This window comes from Homalodisca vitripennis, chromosome 7 (assembly GCF_021130785.1).
Source record: "Homalodisca vitripennis isolate AUS2020 chromosome 7, UT_GWSS_2.1, whole genome shotgun sequence".
NCBI lineage: Eukaryota > Metazoa > Arthropoda > Insecta > Hemiptera > Cicadellidae > Homalodisca > Homalodisca vitripennis.
The window spans coordinates 66,698,176-66,722,928 of NC_060213.1; the positions used below are offsets into that span (position 1 = coordinate 66,698,176).

General features: G+C 30.3%; 1 protein-coding gene across 4 annotated transcripts in view; it reads right to left on the bottom strand.

Moving 5' to 3' along the window:
* LOC124365954 (cytochrome P450 4c21-like) overlaps positions 1-24,753 on the bottom strand; it is a 52,562-nt gene that overhangs the window by 16,332 nt on the left and 11,477 nt on the right. Inside the window, exons 2-8 of one of the 4 annotated variants that reach the window (XM_046822101.1) lie at positions 23,583-23,775; positions 22,094-22,200; positions 20,106-20,199; positions 16,892-19,697; positions 16,630-16,762; positions 14,626-14,689; positions 12,982-13,082 (exon numbers count right to left, since the gene is read on the bottom strand). In XM_046822101.1, coding sequence (XP_046678057.1) covers positions 12,982-13,082; positions 14,626-14,689; positions 16,630-16,762; positions 16,892-17,001 — 408 coding nt within the window. In that variant the 5' untranslated portion in view covers positions 17,002-19,697; positions 20,106-20,199; positions 22,094-22,200; positions 23,583-23,775. The other 3 variants (XM_046822100.1, XM_046822103.1, XM_046822102.1) reach the window with 3 other exon arrangements.

Here is a 24,753-nt window from a genome sequence, read left to right on the forward strand (position 1 = left end):
AGTAATAAGAAACCGACTCTTTGCGAGTGTGGACGAATTATTCAATGGTTACATTATCTTCAAAAACATTTACAAAAAAATATCATAAATCGAGAGTTTAATTTCAAGATTAAAGATATATACCAGTCCTGGTTCATTAACAAAAATGGTGTTTTTAGAAAGTTTGAAGGTAGTAACGATTCGTTACCCCCTTTGTTTGTAAATGTTTTTCTGTAGTTTTCTTCAACATGATCAATAATAGCTTTCTTCGTATTTTTAAATTCCAACATTTCTGCTACATCTTTTGTGATCTCAATATTAAAGAATAAAGTCCAGATTCGTTAACAACAACAGTGTCAGGATGAAGAATTTGTAAGAGGCTATGGCATAGCCCCTTTGTTTTTTAATTCAAAATATGATATTTTATCGACAATATTTATGATCTCAGAATTAAAGAATATAATCCAGATTCATCAATCAGTGTCAGGATGTAATTTTTGTAAGGGAAACGAATCGACGCTGTTCGAATTTTGGAATATTTTCATGGAGCGTCGAATTAACGCTCCCCTGATTTGTGTCTTTAAACATTAATTTCTTATCATTCTAGTCTAATTTTATTCCTTTTTCAATCTCAAATATACGGTTGTTTTACTCTCATTATTCAATAAATTTCCTTCAAAGTCTTGAAAAGTCAGAACGATTTTTTGAATTTTTTAAATATTTTTTTCTAATTAGAATATTATCGATTTCATTCGGTTTTTCACTGATTTTTTATCCATAAGCAAGATTTGGGTCAAATATATACAATATTTCCGATTCTTTGTGTAGATATTCGGAATGATTTTCGAAACTAGGTTCGACGAGATTACAATGTACTTCAATTACATCGAACGGTCTAAATTTTGGCGTTTTATTTCCTAAATATACCTGATTTGGCTCAATAGTTTCTTCAACAAACCCTAATAAATCTACTATAATTGCTGAAAACATTATTCTTACTGGTCATTTTGGTAGCTATAAGATAAAAGGCCGGGGCGGCAAATCACGAATTTGACGTTATCAACGTATTCTGCTCACCCTCCTGAACAAAAAAAAATATATATATATAGTACTAGGGGGTGCAAATGACAAATAACATGATTTTAGGGGGTATATTAATAAGTGGTTAAGTTTCTAATGTTTTAATGTTCAGTTTGTGTGCTGTGTCTGGATAATCTGTTTACTTGAATATTATCTGCGGCCGGGACTGATAGCAGCCTAATAACGTATCTGTTATCTGAGTTCTCCGGGGCAGTCAGTGCTTCACAAGATATCGTGTTCAGTAGATTGGATTGAGTGAGTGCGTTACAATCATGAATCAACCATCCACTAGTTCGACCAACCCTAGTGAATTGTGTGTGTCGGAGTGTTTAGTAGGGCACGTCAGGAGTTTACGTTTTAACCGAAACGAAATTATTTCTTTTTTAATTGAACATGGGATTTTTAATAATGAGTGTATTTGTTCGTCATGCGGTCGCGTGTTCTTTTTAAACCGGGAGACTTTGTTCTTTAGAATTAGAAAATTAGAAAAATTAGTAAAAAAAGAAGTTTTAAATGTTGCAATTTTTAAAAATCCAATTTTTTGTTGCTGCTGCTCAGCTATATCCGCCAACACAGTAATGGTAAGTGTTCTCTGTTAATATCCATCTATATATTTTATATTTGAGTTTTTCATGATTTATTAAGTTTTTTATCTTTACATAATTGCCTTTCCATTACGTTTCAATTTATATTTCTGATCAGCCCCTCTAGAATTTTATATTTTACTGATAGGTACTATCTCGAGGGATGTTTTTCTTTAATTGACATCAGCGCGGGGCTGCCGAAGCCCGCGCTGATGGTCGGAGGCACTCGTCTCATTTCGATAACAAGTAATTAATTTGTTGCTCGAAATTAAGAAAAAGATTGTTCATTTTGATCAAAATTCTGCTCATTTCAGTATTGTTTTTCATTTACGTTTGCAAAGATGGCGATCCATCCGATGACGTCATCATGAGGTTGAATCAGGGTCACAAAAGGTCACGTGACGCTCGACGTCGATGTACAACATGGAAATATTACTCTGCGCGTGAAAAGTTGTTCCATTTTTTATGTTCTAGAACTTCGTTATTTCTCATTTCCACCCCATCAAACCTGGCATTTTTTTTTTGTTCTATAGGAAGATTCCAATAAGTTAATAACGCAAAACTCGTATTTTGCCGCTCCGTCCGTTTATATGATAATTACCGTGATTTTATTTGAATTTTGTTAAAGAGATAATTTTTTTGCATTTAAAACATACTTGTTTTCGTCAAAGTTTAAGATTTATCTGATTGTTTGAATGTTTTCAGATAATTTTTAAAGGAATTTTTTATTTGATCGAAGGTATAATATCCTTGATTTAAACCATAAAATATTGTTATGTTCTTTTCACTAAATCCTACACAATAAGGATAACTTTCACTAATATTTATTACAAAATAATCAGAATAAAAACCACTTAACCTAATAAAATACTTTGATTCTTCCTCTAAATGAATAGGATGTTCTAAGTTTAAAACTAATTTAGAGCTTTCTGAAGTCAATTTGAATAATTTCATTTTCGCTATTTAAATGGAGAAATGTTTAAAACAAAAAGATCAAATAAAACTACAAACGTTTGAAGAAAACAAGAAAGATCAACCTATTAGATTGTTAATTGTTGGTTCAAGTGGATGTGGAAAGACCACTTTATTATTGAATTTTATCTACAATAGTTTGATTCCTTATTTAAATTTGTATGTTTTTAGTAAATCTTTGGAACAAGACGCATAAAAGCAATTACAGGAAAGATTTGAAAATATTGAGAATAACTTAAACAAAAAAATATCACATTTTTATAATGCTTCTGAGGATGTAGTTCCGTTGAGCAAATGTAAACCCAATTCTTTAATAGTTTTTGATAATTGTATTTTGGAAAATCAGGATGTTATTAAAGAATATTTCGTAATGTCTCGTCACGAAAACATATCTTGTATCTATCTTTCTCAATGCCTTTCAAAGGTTGATAAACAGGTTATTAGAAATAATTTGAATATGCTGTGTGTTTTTAAGCAAGATGATCACTATTCGAGAAAGATTTACAACAATTATGTGTTTTTTATGAGTTTTAACCACTTTAATGAGTTATGTGATAAAATTTGGAAAGAAGACTACGGATTGTTAACAATTAATCTAACTTTGAAGCCTAAAAATGGTAAATATTTGAATAAATTTTCTAATATAAATTATGGTCTGTGGTCTGACAAATGTAATCGATAAATTATTTGTTATAATTATTTTTACATTATGTTTACTTTTTATTTACATTATGAAGATAAATGAAAAACGGTAAATCTGTTCACGTTTCACGTTCACGTTTTAAGTTCACGTTTTCACGTTCCACGTTCACGTTTTTACGTTCCACGTTCACGTTTTTACGTTCCACGTTCACGGTTTTACGTTCCACGTTCACGTTTCAAATTTTTTATAAATAAATGGCGAACGTAACTTTTGAAGAAGCAAAAAAACTTGATAAAATCTAAAAGAAATTAATCAAAGAATTTAAAGAACAGATCAGACTGGATGAAAAAGAACAAGCTTTTCTTCAAAAAATTAATCAACCTGTAACTTCTACAATTAAAAGTGTTGAAGGTAAAATTGAAAATGTTTTAAATAAAAATAAAAATATGATGGATTTAGTTCCAGTTGTACGACAATTTGCTGATATTTCCAGAATCTGAAGAGTTCGAATTGCCAAAACTACCATCTTCTACACCATTTAGACCCCGAATCATTGAAGATTCTACAATAGTTGAACCAATAAGTCCTGGGACAACGGATATAATAATTGGTGAAATTGGTAAAAAAATTTCCTCCTAGAGCAAAAGATGATAAATTTGGTTTGTATTGGGACAGAAAAAAGAAAGGTTTTATGATTGGAAATTTACCCGTGAATTTTGACCATAATGATATAATTATTAATGAAAAAACGTATGAAGGTACTCAAGAATTGTGGAGATTATTAACAGGCAATGATGTTCCAAAAGACGATTTATATTCTGAAGAAGATTTGAAAAAGTATACTGAAATTTTATGGAAATCTGATGCAATTTACAAAAATAATGATCCATGAACTAAAAAGCCTAAATCAAGTAGAGGTAAAAAATATATGAATTTAATTAAACCAATTTGGGAAAAACGAATCGAAGGATCTGGTATAAGAAAGTACAGTGATAATAAGATTTAATACAGATATATCTATAATTTGACAAAACTTGATGGAATTATTAATTTTATTTATGCTCAGGAAAAGGCTGGAGGAAATAACCATTTTTTGAACGCAAAGAAAGCGATTAAAGATTTTATTTCGAACAAACGAAAAACCTGATGGAAATTAATATTTAAAACGAATTTTAAACGAATTTAATAAGTTCATCTATGATTGAAGGTAGTGGGCTTTTGAATGTTTTTATCAACAATTTACCTTTTGAATTACACGTACCAGGCTATCAATATCTGAGGCCTGGGACAAAGCTTTATCAAAGACTTAAAAGATTAGATCCTGGTGTGAATAGATTAGATCAAGCTGCAATGGAACACGACATTTTTTATGCAAAACATAGAGACACAAATTCTAGGCATATTGCAGATAAAAATTTACAAGATAAGGTAATGGATAGATTTTATCAAAAGATTCTAGTTTAGGTGAAAGATTTGCTGCAATTCCAACACCTGGAGCAATGTTTTTAAAAAGAAAACTAGGAATGGGAATCGAAGAGAACTTAAAATTTTAGTTATATAAATGGAGGTGAACGTAAATTTCAGTAAAACTCAGAAAGAGAAGATAAAATCCGCTTTTAAGAAGAAAATACCTGTTAGTATATTTAATTTAAAATAGATCAATTAAAAATGGTGAAGATAAGATATTTGTAACAAATAGAAAATACAATAAACTCAAAAAACATAAGAAAAACAATAAAGGAACCAGAATAGAATTTTCTTATAACCAGTTAAAAGAGCTTAAAAATGGTGGACTTTTAAAAGATTTATTAGATTTTGGAGAAAATATTCCAGTTGTTAAAAATGGTGTTCCTTATGTTCGTAAAGCAGCTCCAATCGTTAAAAAAGACGTGATTCCTATTGTTCGAAACATTTTAAAATGGTTAAATAAAGAGTTAGAAGATGTTACAGGATCTGGATTAGATGAAAAACTTTGAATTACGTGAAATCAAACATTAAAAAAAAATTGAAATCAAACCTTTAACATTTGGGGAGTTGGAAGAAATCTGCAAAAATATTAAACATTTTAGTGGAATCTTCATGAGAGATACACTACCTGAAAAAGTTAAGAAATTTGAGTGTGGAATTGTGAATTTAGACTCGATTATGGGAAGTGGAACGCACTGGGTTTGTTATTATAAAAATGATAAGAATGCATGTTATTTTGATTCGTATGGAAGAATTGAGAACAAACCACCTATAGAATTGATTAAATATTTGAAAAAATCAAATGTCTACTACAATGATTCTCAGATTCAAGATTATAGAGATCCCCCAATTTGTGGTCATTTATGTGTTTTTGTTTTGAATGAGTTGACTGATGGTAAGGATTTTAAAGAAGTTTTTAACAAATTATTACTTAATAAATATGGATTTACAAAATATTTTTGACGTATTTTGAACACAAATTAAAACAGAAAGTATTCAAAATGTACATAATAGTTTGAATTTTGATAGTTTTGAGAAATGAGTTTGATAACAAGTTAGAAAATTTATTACAAAACCTTCCAGATTCAGATATGTTTGCTGTCGAGATTGAAGATTTTAAAGCAGAATATGATAACAAACTTGCAAATTTCATGAGTTCAAATGAAGTTGCTGATAAAATAAAAAATTATGGTTGCCTGTAGAGTCGGTTTTACGGGCGAAGATTTTACGTGACAACGTCTTTTTCTCGGTAGAATATTTATTGATATGAATATTATTAAATTGCACAATAGGAACAAGGAATTGAATGAAAATAAGAATTGCAAAAATTTTAACTATAGAAATATATTTTGTTTACTAAAACATTGTACATAATTTGAAATTAATTAAAATTTGTTATTGTAAATGGTAAAGTTGAATAAAACATTTACTAAAATTGGAATTTGAAATTCTTGCTAAACACAGTTAAATTCTAACTTCGCGCGTGGTGATTGGTGTGTTTAGTTCGTTTGTTTGGTCGCACTGTTATGACAGGTTAGAGGTTATAATTTGTTATTTTAAATGTTTGACTAGCAATACGCGCTGTTTCTTCTCAATCGACTGAATTACGATTGATTGCAGAGTGATTTAAACTAATAATTTACTTAACACTATCAACATTTGTCAATAGTATGACATAACCTATAAACTCAGTTTCTCAACTTTTGTGTCAATCTAACAATTAATCAATCAATCATAGTTTACGATAATGAAATATCAGTGTACAATTATTTACCTTTATTGTTGTAGTTGTTGTAAATGACGAATCTAAGCACTCCACATTTTCACGAATAAACATAGTTATCTGCTTTATCCCGTGCGGCGGACCCACGGTTATCTGCTTTATCCCGTGCGGATCCCGTGCGGCGGACCCACTGGACGGGCATCGTAACGTTACCGGGCGTTACACTTTTTCATGAGTGACTCCGAGCCGCAACCTAATTTAAGACGTTGTCACGTCAAAAAACATTGAAAAAAGAATTTGAATATGGTGCAAAAAAAATATTTACCAGTTTAATGTCTCGTATCGAAAAAGCTGATAAAATTACTGAAGCGATTAACGTTGAAAAGAATTATGTTAGTTCAGCTTATAAAAAAAGAATTGTAGGTGTTCGACCTGGTATTGACAAACATGATGTTGTTGTTAAAGAACATATTTTAAAACCTCTAAAATTATCAGAAAAATTCGATATTGTTGATTTAAATGATCCGAATGTTAAAAATGCCTTAGATTTTAAAGGAAAAAGACTTAGCAGCGTTAGTAAGGGAATTTATCCGTTTGATGTTATCGTCAAAGATCAATTCGAAGATCATATTAAAATGTTTAATGAACTAAAACAAAATTGATTCTCATTCATAAACAGCATGTTAAAGATTTTACAACAGAAGTCTATGAAAATTTAGAAGCTACAAAAAAAGTATAGAAAATTGTGATGAAATTAATGAAAAATTTACAAAACTTAAACAGTCTTTTGATAAGTTCAGTTTAGATGCCACCAAAACCTTTGAAAATATTGCTCATAAATTTTTAGAATACAGTGATTCATATGCTGATAAATTTCAAAAATTAGAAACACAAATTAATAAGTTCCAGGAAGAACTAGATAAAAGAATTGATGAAGTAGGTATTCTCGCAGTTTATTCACGATAACTTTTCCCTAAATAAATGGCGCTCATACATTGTGTGAGGTGTAAGGCAAAAACTGCAACAAATGATATAAAATATTATGCAAACATCAATGGAGTTAAGAGAATTTCTGGAAAATGTGCTGAATGTAACACTAAAAAGAGCCAATTTATAAAAACTTGATTTGAAATTTTTTTTCCTAATAAATACACATGGCGGGACATTACAGTGCTTTCGATCTTTTTATAACGCAACACGAAAGAGATTTGAAAAAAAGAACATTGGGATGATATTTCTCAAAAATATGAACTATCTGATGATATGATGCGATTATACATTAATAAGTTAAATTGGTATAATATTGCAAAATATCAAAATCAGTCTCCAGAATTCATTAAAGAAAATATACATTATCAATTGAAAGAATACATGTCTGTTATTTGCCTTTATCAACACTTGAGCACAGGATTTTTTGAAGAATTTAAAGATTCAGTTGATTAGAAGAATATTATAGATAGCGGTTACTATCCTGTGCAAATTTTATTGAAATATTTTGCCGAAATTGCAAAATTTAAAGCAGAAAATCCTGAATATGACGAAGTAGGTCCTTAATAAATGACTACAATTTATATCTTTTCTTATCGACTTATACGTGATGTTAAAAATTGTCTTAAGAAAATTTTGAAATTTTCTCTTATTAAATGGCGGACTACAAAAAGTATTCAGGCGATATTGAAAGGGAGGAGTTTAAAAATTTCTATCCAATTAGTAAACAACATTTGAATGAACTGAATAAAAGAACTGAGTTTAATATTGATTTTGGAGATAATTTTTGCTCGTCTAACTTCCAGTTTTATATTTCTGTAACTTTAACAAAACAAGATGGTCAAGCATATCTTGGAACAAATGATGTCAGATTGATTGATAATTTCGTGCCGTTTTTATTCTCTAAAATTGAAGTAAGGAAACACAATAAATTAATAGAAGAAATTGAAAATTGCGGTCAATTAAGTACTATTAAAGGAACTGTATCTTATTCCAAAAGTGATGTATTTTCAAACAGTTTTGAATCAACTTGTAAATTTGGACAATTTGAAGCGGTCGGTGATTTAGCTCATTTCGGCTTAGGATTCTTTGAAAATGTAAATTTTCCAATCTATAACGGTGGATTTTACATTAGTTTCTTAAGAGCTGAAGATAATGCTATATTAAAAACAAAAACTGGAAATGATATGCCAGTTGATGGCAAAATTACAATTAACGACTTTTTCATTAGAGTTCCGATGATTGATTACAAAACCACGAGTAAAATTAGGTTGATTGATGAAATTACAAAAAGTCAAAACATTATGTTTAATTTTTTAGATTGGCAATGTATTGAGCAAAAAAGTATTTCCGGAACAACTTATTCGTTCGATATCACAAATATTTATAGAAATATTTTTAATCCCAAGTTCATTATTGTTGGTTTTCAAACAGATAGACAGAATAATCAAGAAGAAAGTTCTTCAAAGTTCGATAGTTTGAATGTGAAAAATATCAGAGTAAAATGGAATGGTTCTTATTATCCAGATGAATTACAAAATTTAAACATTTTCGGAGGTCTTTTCAGAATTATGTATCAGGTGTATCAAAATTTTAAGAAAGTTTACTACAAAAATATGGAAATGTATTACAATCCCAAAGAATGTATAGCAAATAGACCCATTTATGTCATTGATACAACAAAGAGTTTGACAAATATATCTGGTTCAAAGAACGATATAATTATCAATATGGATTTTCAAAATGCTGTTGCAAATGAAATTTCTTATGTTCTTGTTGTTTCTGAGAAATTTGTATCGTATGACGTGATTAAGAACGATATTAGAGAAATCCAGTAAAATTTTAAGATTTCTTGATTTTTCATAAAACAGCTTAAGAAAGTAGAAGCAAACAGCTATAGATTCGGTTATTTTTTATTCGTGATTTTTCATTTATGATCAGTAGATATATATGGGGATTCTGGAGACAAACGGATATAGATTCGGTAAATTTTTCATTCGTGATTGACTGTTTGATTTTACAGATTCATTTATTGTCCATTGATTTTCGGTCGGCTCTAAAAGTGCGCTAGAACCGGCTTATATAGTATATCTACTGTTAGCTAGTTATATCTTAAAATATAGTTTGCTTGTAATTCTGAAAAAATAACACTTACACGCATTTGTCAGTAAGTCAAAATTATTGTTTGCACCAATATAATTTTTTTTAATAAAAAATATGTGATTATGATATAGCTAGCACGGAGGTATTTTCGAAATATGAATACGCCTGCCTATACTCATTCCATGTACCCTTAGAATGTCCTTGTAAAATTCCAGTGCATCGGTTAAATAGTTTACGTGTGAAAGCAAAAAAAAAAAAAAAAAAAAAAAACAAAGGCACTTTCACATTTATAATATTATTGACATGTTTCAAGTTACTCTATATAATATAAAATAAACCAAATGGCGAGTGGGGTAGGGTACGATAAGCGGACCCGGTTCTTTATATCGAAGAATTTAATCATCGATACCTAATATTCGCATCTCAAATCCTAGACTATCAATTGATATAAAAGTATCTATAGTCTTCAATAAAAATTATGTTTTGAATTAAAATATGAATTTAATATTTACAGTGATGAAACAAATTATTATAAGGAAAATTAGGAAAACTGAAGACGACCATATTTGCTCCTCTCACAGTTACAGTTGTTTCTTTCCCACAAATTTCACGTAATGGATTTATCGGTACGAGTCCAACATGTTAAAGCCACGTAAAACATGTCTTATCATCTTTCAAACCAATGTTGTGTAGTTTTCTAAAATTGTCTGCCATTTTTAATAATCAAATGTTACTTATATGTTAAATTGAAACATTACCTTAGGTGTATTATTTGAAAGTGTTTACAGCTTTTGATATAGATTATTTGTTATTTGTTCAAAATAATTAATCAGTATCGATTGGTTATATCGGTGCTTATGATTAAGTAATATCGTTTGCCAATTTCGATATAAAAACCGGGTCCACTGATATGAAAAATTTGGTACTCACCGATTATGATAGAGACATTTGGCATAGGCGTGGTCAGGTGAGCTAGTGGGAGCAACATAAAAAAATCAGGAACAACGAGAGAGAGGCAGTAAGTCGAGGAGTTGAGTCGTAAAGCCACGTTCGGGAGTGCCAATGCTTGTGTTTGTGTGCGGTGAAAAACCTTTTAGACGTAATAGTGTCAAGTGCATATAAAATGTAAGTTAAGAAAATGGTGTATTTAATTTTAGGAACGTAGTATTATATATCAGGGTTCATTGATCATTTTAATACGTCTCATTTACAATTCCAAGTTACCTGCACCTAAAGTAATGAAAAGAAAATATTATAGTGTGTAGAATTCAAATTAATAGTTTAATATTGAAATTCATATTTTCCTATTCCATATATTTTATTTAAATGTTCTCAATTTGGAAAATTGACTCATTTGTTTTAATCATGTAAGTTTATGTAAATGTTTAGATATTTTAAAAGAAAGTTTTCTCATGTTAGTTCATGAACACATATTTATTGCAACACTACAAAAATTACTAATAAATGTTATAGTTAAATAAATTAAACATAAATTGTAGCTAATAATTTAATACTAAACATAATTGGTAATACATTTTGTGTTCAATATGTCGGTTGATATTAAAAAATTTTAATCAATATAATCAATATTTATGCTATTACAAATAAAATATGTGCTGGTTCATTTGAGGGTGTTGTATTGCGAATCGTACCTATTATTTAAATCCTCTCACAACAGCCCTTGCTCATAATGCATTATAATATTTCACAACCTTAATATTAACAAACCTTACACTAGAAACCTATATTGTGATTGGGAGCAAAATATCTTTTAAAAGATCCTTGACCGACTTTTCCGCTCGTCTTGTAAGCACTCTTATTCTGTCTCCATTACATGAATAGTTGTCAGCAGGATAAATCCAGGTCATGATTCTCCTCACATAATGGAAATCGCCATCATACATTACTTGGAAATTCGCATTGAGAAATACATTGAGAGTTGCCCGAAAAGTATTCACCTAGTACGCTCTATAACTGATCGAGAATTTTCTACAGCTTTTCGTTACGTTTTAAGGTCTTTTCCTTCTTTGCAAGAAGACTGACCACGATAAATGTTCCTGACGGAATGCAACATTTTGCAGGATATGAGAGATAATGAAATTCGAGATATGGCGACAGATAAGGTCTTGGACGATAACGTGATCAGCTTTTGACTGTAGGCGCGTCAGAGATAATTGTGGAGTGAAAGTTCCTACTCGTTCATAGTCAAAGATGAAATTCGGAACGATTGTTCTTTATTACTTTCATGGATTTTTTTGCATAACCATACTAGTAGTTACTTGTGACTTTGCATATTTTAAAATTGATGTCCATAGGTGTAAGAAAAAGCACGTATAGTATGAGGACATAATGAGGCAAACCGGCCGTCAGTAGTATATAGCAACTGAACCAAAAAACCTACTCTCTTATTTTTAACGAAAACCCTCATAATTCTATACCAAATAATCAGGGAAAATATTTTTCAACACAAAATACTCAAAATATTAATTTTATTGTAAAGGTAGGTCGAGCTATACTTCACTTTAGAAGTCTTTATTTACTGATCATTTTGAAGAACGTTTTAATTTATTTTGTTTCTTGTATACAAGTCCTAAATCTAAAAATTGCACGATATCACAGTTTTATTAACTGTTACGTCGCCAATAATTTTAGGAATTCTATTTTGTAATTCAAGGTTACTAAAGAAGTACATTTTATAAAAATATTTTATAGTTGACACTTTTCTAAACATTTCCAGTTTTTAAATATAGTTTCTAAAACATATTAGACATTTGAAACTCGTTGAAGTTTTGAAAAATAGAAATTAATAATCTATTCTAGTAATCGCAATTTATTGTTACGGATTCAATTTCTTTTCCATTTTATATAAGACTTTTCAAACTGTTATTTGAGTTTTTACTTTTATTATTAATAATTAAATCATTATTATTATTAATGAACACTTTTAGCTTTATAAATCGCATTCACTTTTGCTGTTCCGAACCCACCAAAATTCTTAATCAGTCTAAGAATATATTTTTGTAACAGCAAGCATACTTTTAAAATGTTAAAAAAAGTAATGAACCTTTTATTTAAAAGTTTTATTGGAAACACTATTAAAGAGGTCAATTCTTTTATATAATTTGAATGTTTTGCTTTTTTAATTACTATACACAAGCATGTAGACATACTTACGTCTAATTTAATTATATTATATAATTATATGCTTATATAATAAAAACATATGCTATGATACATTACGCACGAGTCGTTTTTAAACTTATTTTAATAAATACTTAATGTTTATAATTAAAAATACATATTTCTCTGTAAAAACGTCTATATGTTGATTCAGCTTTGAATAGTATTTTGATAATTTTATATAGTTTCTTGGACCATGGTTAAAAACGTATATATCAGTATTATTACTTTACTGGACTAGAAATTCTAATGTTTATACTTACAGCTACTATCATAGTTATAAATTCATCCATCCAATCATGGTCATCTGATACTATTGGCAGATTTTCAAACATTACATCCACCAAGTTTACGCCAGACAAGCCTGGAAATCAAACAACAAATATGATTAAATTTACATATTTAAATCTAAATATTAGAAAAGTAATAGCTTCTAAATTGATCTAAAATTGAATTATTCCTTTTTATTATTAAAAATATATATCAATTTTTGTACTATCAAACTTTCTTAGAACAAATAGGTAGATCATGATTCCACAATAACGTTAATTTCCTTTGAGAAAGTTATACAAAAATTTAAATAAGCATTATGGCTGGCATACTTATTAAAAACTACATTATATAAGTAATTTATTCATACAAGTTCCCTCCTTCCATGTAACTGAGATTATATTGTATCAAAGAAAAGCTGCTACGTTAACACAATCTAAATACCTAGACGCAACATATAAATTTATATAATTTGTTTAATTGACGTTAAGAAACGAAATATGTTATGACAAAATCTACATATAAGCTAGTATGTATAATTATATTGTAATTATATGAACACGTCTTCATAATTTAACGTATTAACATATCAAGCGTAAATTATATGTATTGAACGCTAAATTTGGTAAACAATATGTTGTTTCTTGGAAGTTAATACGGATAATTGTTTATATATGTGTTCATTTTAGTAAAGAAGAGGTACATTATTTAGAGAAAATACTCATTTTACGTAAATGAACTCTTAAGGTGCAACCGAACAGTAAAACTAAATTAACCACCCACTCTTATCATTCGTCATGTAGAAACCGTTACACTACGGTGCGTACTACATTGTAGAGCTAAATAATTTTGAATTAGATTTTTAAAGCTTTCACTGTATAAGATTTCGCAGTAAGTGGTTGCGTTTAGAATCTGAGAAGTTCCGACTTCTAACCTATCTTAATTTTTCATCATCCAGCTTCGAGACGCTTTCAGCATTTCGCTTATTCCAGCCTCTTGGAGCTCTAATCCATTGTTAATCCACTAATTTATAAAACATCCATATACGTTATGGTACAAATATTATTAATAATTAATATGTTAAGAAGCTATTTTGAAAGATATTTTGTAACATTCCATTTTTATCTAACAAACTGAAAGTTGTATACAATGCTGCTATATATATATATATATATATATATATATATATATATATATATATAGCAGCAAGTTATCAGGTATATTGTGATGTATGTGTATTCTTTTAAATAAGTAAATTAAAATAAAACCATAAGCATCTTTGAGTAATAAATAAATGTTGACGTAATGTTTTGTCTATATATTTATATGTGAATGAAAAATGTATTAAATATATGGAGCCAGATAACACATTCGACATCCGCCCGACACAGATAGTTTGGTATAAAAAAGGACAATAATATTTACGCTATCATCCTTGTGTTATTGACAGTTAAATAATTGTGCTAACTAGATCAAAAGTTGGGCAACAGTATGTCCCCCTCACATGCAATAAGCAGAAACCAGGACGGTGTCAACAAAAAAGGGACAATTGTTTTTTTTCCAAAGAAACAAAATAATAATACATTTTTTTGAAATAGTTAGCAAAAATGTATTATAACAGGAAAATATGTACTTACGTTCGCTGTTCTGATTTGCGCCTGGAATCACTTCCTTTTTAATAGTGGCTCCTTCTTTCCATTCCTTTAAGAATCATTTATGTTTTATAATGATAAAAACACACACACACACACACACACACACACACACGTACATGTGTGTGTTTGTGTGTGTGGGTGTAAGTGTTTTTAGCATTATAAAACATATATATATATATATATATATATATATATATATATATATATATATATATTTTCTATATAATAAAACACACGCAAATTACAGAAAAACTAAATAATTATAATTATTAATATTATAATTAATATAATTATAATTATAGACTTTTTTTGTAAAAATATATATATATATATATTCTTTAATAATTCTAACATAATGTCGTTCTTATAAAGGATATAAAAATTGTGTATACAAACCAAGAATAGTAATGTAAACATACAATTAATGATTAATGTCAGCTGATATGTTATAATCTTATTTTGAATTTGTATTGTAATTAAAAACTCCTTGCTATGTTTTAACAAATTTCGGGAAGTGGCGCTATATTAACATTGAAATTGTAAATTATAACAATTTGGTTATAGCTACTTAAAACTAAAAAAGTTATAAATAATGTAATAGAAAATTAACAAAGAAAATTGACTATACATTTTGTTTAACATTACTTTGAGTATTTTAAAAATATCATTTATTATTTAAACCAAAAGGTAATTTTGACTTGAAGTCTAATTGATACGGTTCTGATAAATTTTCGAATTCGAATACGGGTTGTGAAACCAATTTGTCGTCTTTTCTGTTAGATGAAGACCGATTGATATTAAACCAATATAGTCCTAGGGAAGAAATTTGTATGAAATCTGATAAATAACATTCTTTGATTTACAGTTAATGTAATTTCAATTGGATATGTTCTATTAGTTGCGCTACTTGTAAGGGTTTAAGATGGATTTGGAATATTGCGTGTAGCACAATGCTTGCCTTCGCAAGAATGGCAACCTATAAACCTTTTGTTAGCATCTGAATTTGGAATCTGGTTAGAGAATAATTTAGATCTTACAAAATTTTCACAGATTAGCAGCTTTAATAAAAATGATTCTCTAACGGTTTTAAAAACAGATTGGGTGTCAACGGAGATGATTCCAAAATGTTATCGACCGTTTTTAATATATTGTTAGTTTATGTATCCTCGGGAAGTAGTGGGTAGTAAATTTGGGATCATTGGAATAATTATCCTTGTTGATGCTCTCGTCTTTATTACTTTTAAACGTGGAATTTTATTTCTAATAATCTGTGTAGGGTAGTTCCTAGCAGTAGATACTTTAGATAATGTTTCAATATAATGATAAACATAAAGTTGGTTTATCCCGGGCTGTTTTAACATAAAGTTTTTGCTCGGATTGATAGACTTTTTGTTATAAAATTTATTATGTGAACATGATGGCAACTGTTGTAGTGTAGGTAATGCATTAATTGTATTGGTTTCCTTGATATAACGTGTTGTTAATATTTTGATGTATACATACATAGCCGTATATAACATTGTAAATAATAATGGAAATCAATATACGTATAGGCCTATTAATTAAACTACTTATGGCTATGATTGCTATTTGAGACCAAAAAATGTGTAAGAAGCGAAAAATATATTTGAAAATGTTGACAGGTACCAGATTAAATATATAACACATACGTTTAAAGATAGTGCCAAAAAGTATAATGTGTATAGATTACATAACTGACATTTAACACAGAATAAAGGATTACATGTAGGAACTGTATTTATGCACAATGTATGATGCATTTAATGCAAGTACGAGAAGAACTTATTTAAAAGTATTCCATGAAGAAATATCATGCATGGTTTGTTTAAGCACTACTTTTATTTAGCGATTGTCAAAATTATTTTTTTAAATTTAATTAAATTTTTTGCGGATTAATTTACTATTGTGGAAAGCTTTATTCCCCGTATCCTATAATTAATTTTTAAACGCCTGTAGTCAACACACCTGACTTATAACGTCCATACATTTGTCTCGAATTTTTAAAGATTCCTTCAGTTCCTTCCAATAGAGCAATTTAAACAGCCAGTCAAAATGTAACCAAAACTTGAAAAGCCGTAAGATGAGTAGCTTGCCAATTCTAAGAACAGAAGGAAATGCGTGTCATTTAGTTACAGTTTGTAGTTGTTTAAGATTAAATGACAACACAAAATAGTTTCCTAAAAAAAAAAGTTTTGCATGTTGCAAAATAACTATAAAGCCTACTTACCTATTAAGTACGACTTGTATTTCCATTAAATTATCGTAAATGAGCTTTCTTGAAAATATTGTTCCTGAAACAATGCATGAAACAATGTAATTAAGTAGAATGCATCTCATTCATGCGTCATGTTTCACCTCTTTATATATATCTTATCAAATCGACGATTCCCGTTCCGCTATCCATATACATAGTACGCTTAATTGCTGCTCACGTACTTACCAGTCTTAGTAATATTTAATTTTTTATGGAACTTTTTAAACAATTAATTACAAAGCGAGTGTCTTTAGTTATCGCAACATCAACCTGCTCTACAGAGAAAGGGTGCACCCTCCGCCACTTCTATTGTTTGATACAGTCCACTACTCTTAAAGACTTCACATTCAGGGACCGATGAAATGAAAGTAGTAGATATCGCATAGACAGACAGAGGGACAAATTTATTTATTTCAACGGCAAACCCATCGTACATGAAAACTTTCAGCATAAGATGGAGTGCTGACATAAACATCTGTAATTTATATCATATGTGTAGCATATTAATATAATAATGTATTGTTAAACAGTGCTGTAGGTATAGCTAAATATATAGTAACAAATCTAAGCCAACCAAACAAATAGCAATAATAAATAACTATCAACAATATAAAATAATATAGGCACTAAATAATAGTAAAAATAGATTTAGCATAACATAGTTTCTATGAGTATATAAATTAAACAATATTAACTATGTAATTTGTGGCAGTAATATAAAGCAATTATTGGAGATTATAACGGATATAACATCTCGCTCACTCTGTTGTCGTCACTGAGAAGAATATCAGCTATCTTTATCCTAGCTGCAAAAAGTGGTAGTCATTGGAAGATACGGAGAGAATCTACGGGCGTTTCCAGGTAAAACATAACTGAAGACCCAACCCAAATAGCCTTATAAGTCTAATTGTCAGGAATTCAAGAATAGCAACATGACCAGCTAGGTGTATCACTGTATCACTTACGAGTAGTGTAGAATTGGCAGGATTATAATTTTGAAAAGTTTGACCAGGTTTGATAGAAGATGGAAGTTTTTAATCACTCAATATACAAATAACAGCATTGTATTGGCAATGCTGCGCACATAAGCAATATGATTCCAGGGGCAAAGGATAGAAGACATTAGAACACAAAGACTTTAAATTTATTGATTTTGTCCAGCACGGAATTATAAAAGTTTGTATTCTGAGTCAATAGGTTGTTGGCTCTTAAGTAAGTCAGGATCGCACATTTTCCAGGATTTAATTCCATTGCTTTCAACTTACTTCAGCTGCAATAGAACACAAGGTATCCTGCAAGTTTTCACAATGTTAACTAGTTCCTTCGAGGAATACCTTAACCTTATCAGCAAACATGAGACATTTAGTATAAATTATATTATATATGTAATTTACAAAGAAGTTGAATAAAAACGGAACCAAATTTGAGCCTTGGAATCCCCAGATATTAAGATGAATGTCCAGGAGTATGATCCAAAATTTTACCATCATGCCTGGTTTGTCGATTAACTTGTGAGTCACTCAAGTAGAGAATCAGTTATTCGAAAGTGAATCGCCCTTTACCTTTTAAAAATATTCATTTCAACAAGAGGAACCAGGATAACACGGTTTCGGAAATTTGCATCGTTATAGTTGCAAAATGTGTAATTCCCCCACCTATCGAAGAGGGTGGATTCCAATCCTCGAAACGTTTGGTAACCATAACGATGGCAAATGTCTTGAATCCTTTTGTCCTGACAAACTATCGTCAATAACAAACTTTAAGCAAAGAACAAGAGGAACCTCTGCACCAAGGAATTTATGGGAACTTTCGATATAAAGCTATTGTAAAGATGATCAGAGGGATCGAAAACAAAATCAATCTAAAAAGCATTTCAGATCGTTGATAGTTTGTACAGTTCTCCTCCGAGAGCACATTTTGGGAACACCTAATGTTCGTGGGAGTATATGAATGATTGGTAAAAACGAAGTTTCATTATTAACCAGACAGTAAAGGAAGATTGGAACGATAACTTCCACCGGACACGAAGTTGATGTTTTGTTGTTAGAGCTAAGATTATTTTGTTGACATTCATTGTTTTATTTGAAACCTCTTAATCTAAAATGCCGATAAATTGTTGTAAGTATATTACTTGAAGTGCAAACTTACAAAATTCGATAGTATATTATTATTTATAGAGAGATAAATTAAACATTAATTGAAACTGACAAGCACATACTTGTACACACAGCCAGTTGACATTGAACAGAGCCTGGATCAAGTGTAGAAAATCATGGATAAAAATTGTTAACGATTTGGTGACAAATACTAATTCTGTTAAACACTTAGTCGTACTACAGCATATACAACGCTATGGTAAATGATCATCTACAACCAGAAATAATAGTATTAAACTATATGTAATCCAAAATTTAAAGGATGACTTAATTTTACACTGCTTTTACGACCCTTAGGCTTTTAGTTTTGCACTGTAGAAACAATAATTATTTCAAAATAATTGAACTTTTTAAATACAATTTATTCCAACGCTGGATTGAATTATTTGTTGTTATAATTTAATTTTCTATATAGTCTCCATTGCGCATATTAACATACTTACTTGTACTAGCAATCACCACCATTTCAAAAATATCATCTGTGCGATCTGAAGGTGGGGAGCCGACCGATAACTGTTCTGTTAACTTCCTACCGACTTCGTTGAAGACCGGAAGGAAGTTTTCCACATTAGAAGGACGCATCACGGGGTTCATCAGCTTCCGGTACTTCTTCCATATGTGAACTGTAGCACAATTGTATTTTTATGTAATTTTTTGCAGCCTAAAATAGCAAAATATTGAATAAACAATATATTGCTACTGTTTATTCTTCCTTTTAAAGTACTAATATTTCAAACATAAAATCAATCTCATCACGGTGTTTGAAGAATGGAAGCACATACTTAATTTTAAACTGTAAATTGTCTTAAAAACAGGTCTAAAGACCATTATTGCTCTGGTATTGAAGTAAAGGTTTTTTATATCAAAAAGTGTAACTCGGTAGTTTTTTTTATAACTGAAAATATTGACTGAGTTCATATCATGAATATGGTGCTTTAAAATGTTCAGTTATTTTACTGTGTTCACATAAGGTAGATAATTAGATTATATATAAGTAAGATTTTATTGGTATTCAAATATATTATGCTCACCTGGAGACAAAAGAATATTATTGACTAAAAACACTTTGAACAGGGAGTAATATTGACTATCTTTCTCCAACATGCTGGAGCTGTTCAAAATAACCTGTAAACAAGTGATTTAGTTAATAGTCGTAATCTTTAAATGTGTGTCTATATATAATAGGGGAAAATCGCACAAAGGCGGGCAGAATAGGATTTCACGTGATCTCCAATAATTGGTGTGCTTACAAGTACTAGGAGCATCTAAGTGTTATAACACCCAGATTGTGGCTAGTGACACAGGTCACGTAATATAGAAACAACTTATTGAACAAAGAGGGTTGGAGAGGGTTAAAACGTGGTAAAACAGGTTTGTGGATAGTGAAAGTAAGTGCTGTGTACTGTAATGTTGTATTTGCCCCCACAAGGCACATCACAACACTGAGTTGGTTCACGGTAATGTCTGGGGTTGATCTTGAATTATAAAATCTTGAGTCAATGTCACTATACAAGTATGGCAGGGTAAAAAGCACACAGAATTAAAGGAGAGATTGAAATAAGGAAACCATTCTGACAGTATGTAACTAAATTAACTCTTATTAACCGAGGTTTTGCTGCACGAAAGACTTAAGCAAACGTGAGCTACAGCGGGAGCAAGAGGTACAAAATCGCACCTTGATTAAGAGACCGGAATAATCCCTTGAAGCTCAGTACAAGAATGAAACTTCAGGGAGGAACTGTCGGCATCAGGGGTATCTCCAATACAGCCCTAAGAGGGTCCGGCTATTCCATTCAAATACACCGTGATCTCTGACAATTTAGAGACAAGAGAAGAGATCAGGTGATCTTTTCTATCAGCAGACTGTGCGTAGTCAGCTGGTATAGCTCACTGTAGACATACAGGGAAGTAAATGTCAATCATGTGTTGTAAATATTATACAGGGTGTAAATTAAGTCCTAATACGCCTGAATAAATTCCAAACGGATTGAGATATAGATGTACAGTCTTCACCATACTTATCAAAATCCTTTTTTAATAATTGGAGGATAAAAGATTATTGAAGATTTTTCAAAGAAGGTAAAAGGGGGCAACTTTATTTTTAAAATTGCAAACCCGTCATTTTCAGTAGATTCAGTAGAAACACAATAAAATGAGTAAAACATTTCTACGAAAATGTTATGAGCGAATAACCCCATACATTGTAATGCCGCTTAGAAAAAGACACCTCTTACCAAAATTGTGCACACCACACAAATTAGTCTCTAAGAATGGGGATAAGGTGGCCACCTCACATTCTTACTGAAAGATATCATACATGCATTGTGTTGATACGCTTAGGACATTGGTATTGTCCCTACAGACTGTTATTTTTTGTACTATTTGCCTGTAAAAACATCGCATTGTCTTATTTCCATTGGGTTTCATTTAAATTGATCTTGAAAAGAATGAAACAAGATATAAGTTTATAGGATAACCCCCTTTGAATGGCAGGGGTGTGAATGTTTTATCTTCGAAAAATCCACACAAATTGATAACATTTATTCATGCAACAAATACATACAATATTCTAAAGAAATATTATATTCCAATAGCGTGTTCAGTGAGTCTAGTTATATATGTCAATATTATTCTAAAATCAGCAGGTTGATTTACTCAATAAGGGATAAATGTCTAATAACATGGAAATAAAGATATTCTTACATTGAATTTTAATAAAATGTGTAGGTTAAGTTTTGAATGTATTGGTAAAACATATTTTTCTTACGTATGACTATATAAATATTTAATTCCTGCGCAAATTAGTAAGGACCAAGTTTTGACCATATCTTCTTAAAATGTCAATAGGGTGGACCAAAATAAATCTCTATGTGATTAGTAAATGTAGACTTTTATACATTTGCTTTCCGCTAAAGTTTTAGTTCCAGTGTCAGTCTCGAAACAGTGAACAGTGACCAACAATCAATCAAATTATTCGTTTACACCCAAAACTTAATCATTATGATTAAGTTATACTTACTTGGATATCCGCTGGGTCTACTACTACGAAAATGGGAATTGGGCCTATCCAAAATCAGAATATGCCATTGGAATCTGAACTTATTTTCAGTAGATTTATAGTCACATCTGAAATCAGACATGCTTTGTATCATATAGGCTACAGTAATTCTTCAACAACAAAAATTAAGAAGATATAAATAAATATAAAAGAATATTTTTCTTAAGTGATGACGAAAATCGCTGTAGTTCTAACTAATTAGGAGTCGCCAGAGAGCCAGTAAAGTCTGAGACATTAGGCTGGGTCTGAGTCCAAATAGTGGTGGTCCAAATCCTCCTGAAACCGGCGCTCTCCCTGTAATACTACTTTACTCTCATAATGCCCAATAACAGTTTTTCGTGCAGTTTTATTAAAATAAATCTTCGGTGCAGTGAATATTTAAAAGGAAATTTACGCCACCTTTAAAGAAAAATGTAATTTATAATCTCATGATTTTGTTCCTCTGTAGAATCGTATCTGATTAAAACCAGTGGGTACAATTCTAGGTAATGGAGATGATACCTTTTATTATTTTACTGTACTGGAGTCATTATCGTATCCTTTTATGTTTTCTTATCAATGTAATTTAACAAGTCTGTTATATTGTCTTGGTGGAGGTGGAGGTGAACTGTAGGTTGTTGTCATTCTCCTGCAAAGATATGCTTCTTTGAAGAAGAATTCCAATATATCCGTTAATAAATACCAATTATCAATCGAATGCAGAAAAGTTTGTCTTAACAACAATTTTTTTTATAACTGAGGTATTGATACTAATTATTTGATGAAGGTGCATATCCGACATGATTAAAAAGAATGTGAGAAAGTTTCTAAATGAAAATTGTTTATGATACGCTTTATACATAATTTATCCAATTACACCACGGTGAAAGAAACAACACGGTCTAAAGGTGCGCACAATACAATATAAAATGTCCGATAATTAATTATTTAAACTTTTGTATAGATTATTAATATATTATAATTTTCCTTATACTTTGCTTTTTCTAAGCGATTAGACATAATCAATAAACGTTTGTTCCAGGATTTTCGCCTCTTTTTATCTATAATGACATTGAATTAGGATATAAAAATGGAATTCCTTATCAATGACACAATATCTTAAAAACGATGGTACTTTTCCTAATATGAAAGGATGGTTTACATCTGGATATTTTCTGGCCAATTCTTGAATTATATTGCAACGTTTCATCCGGTTCTACTTCATCCAGATCCTAGGAGTAGTCTTCAGGTACATCACAAACTGTGATGTTTTATTGTAGCAGAAGATTGTATTCGGAAGTCTGCAGTTCATCACAATAAATATATCTTTCAAGACGAAACCACTAAATGAATCTGATATTACAGCCTGCTACATCTGGTCTAGACACTCAGAAATTACCGGGTCTCACAAAAAACCCAAACAATAATAAATTATAATTCCCGTAGAGTAAATAAAATTTAATAAACTTACCAGTGATGTCACCAAAGAAGAGGTGTGCGTTGCCGATGATGGGCAGGGTAGGAGGACACGGTAGTTTGGTAGCGATGGCTAGAACATGTCTGTACTCCCATCTGAACCGCAAGTACATTGTCAACAGGAGTAGACAGACAGCGTACAGTAAAACCAGGAGAACTGACATTGCCGAGACTGTACTGGTGTCGGGCTGCTAGGAATATGAACAAAATATATTGAATTACTAAGTATACCGTAACACAAGTCTTACTAAAAAATATTTAATAACCTCCCCCCCCCTCGCAAACCCAGAAATAAGTCTGCCGAGACAATATGTTCAAGGCCGCCGTGCCGCTTGTGTGTGCCTTCACTTATATCTTGGCAAGTAGATAGTAATGTGGCGTTTCTGGCGCACCTTTGGGACAGTCAGAAAATCAATAGAAAATACTGTTTAAAGGACAATAAACGAATCTGTAAAATGAAACAGTAACTCACGAATGAAAAATTAACCGAATCCGTTCCAAAAGCGACCCAGAATCCCCTACTGACCAAAAATGAAATATCACGAATGAAAAATAACCGAATCTATAGCTGTTTGCTTCTACTTTCTTAAGCTGTTTTAATGTCTATTACTAATGTTAAATCTCCTTAGAACCAATGTAAAATCTTCGAATTCTTAATCTTTATTCTACAAAGTTAATTGTAACACATTCTTTGTATTTTATTGTCTTTTTCCCAGCAACAATCAAGTGTAATTTATCATTTTTATTCAATTCTATAATCTTTTTTTCATCCAAAACAGTCAAAAATCTATTTGGCAAATGTACTTTGAAATCTTCTAATTCTGCTATGATTGTAAGCCTGAATTTATCTTTCATTTTCTCCAATGTCACAATTTTGTATTTCTTATTTCTTCTAAATCATTTAATTTCTTATATTCTTTAAATCTTAGTTCACCAATTCCATTTAATTCCTTTAGTAGCTCCATTTATATAGGTAAAATATTATTGATTTTCTAAATTTCAATTTTATAGTGATTTTTCGAAAATATCGTTCAAATTATCAACTTTTTAAGGTACATACATACACTGGTACTAGAGTATTTTTGAAAAAATCCTAAAAAATCTACCGAATCATCTCTAATTATTGCGAAGTTTTAGCTTAAAAGTTGATAATTTGAGCGATATTT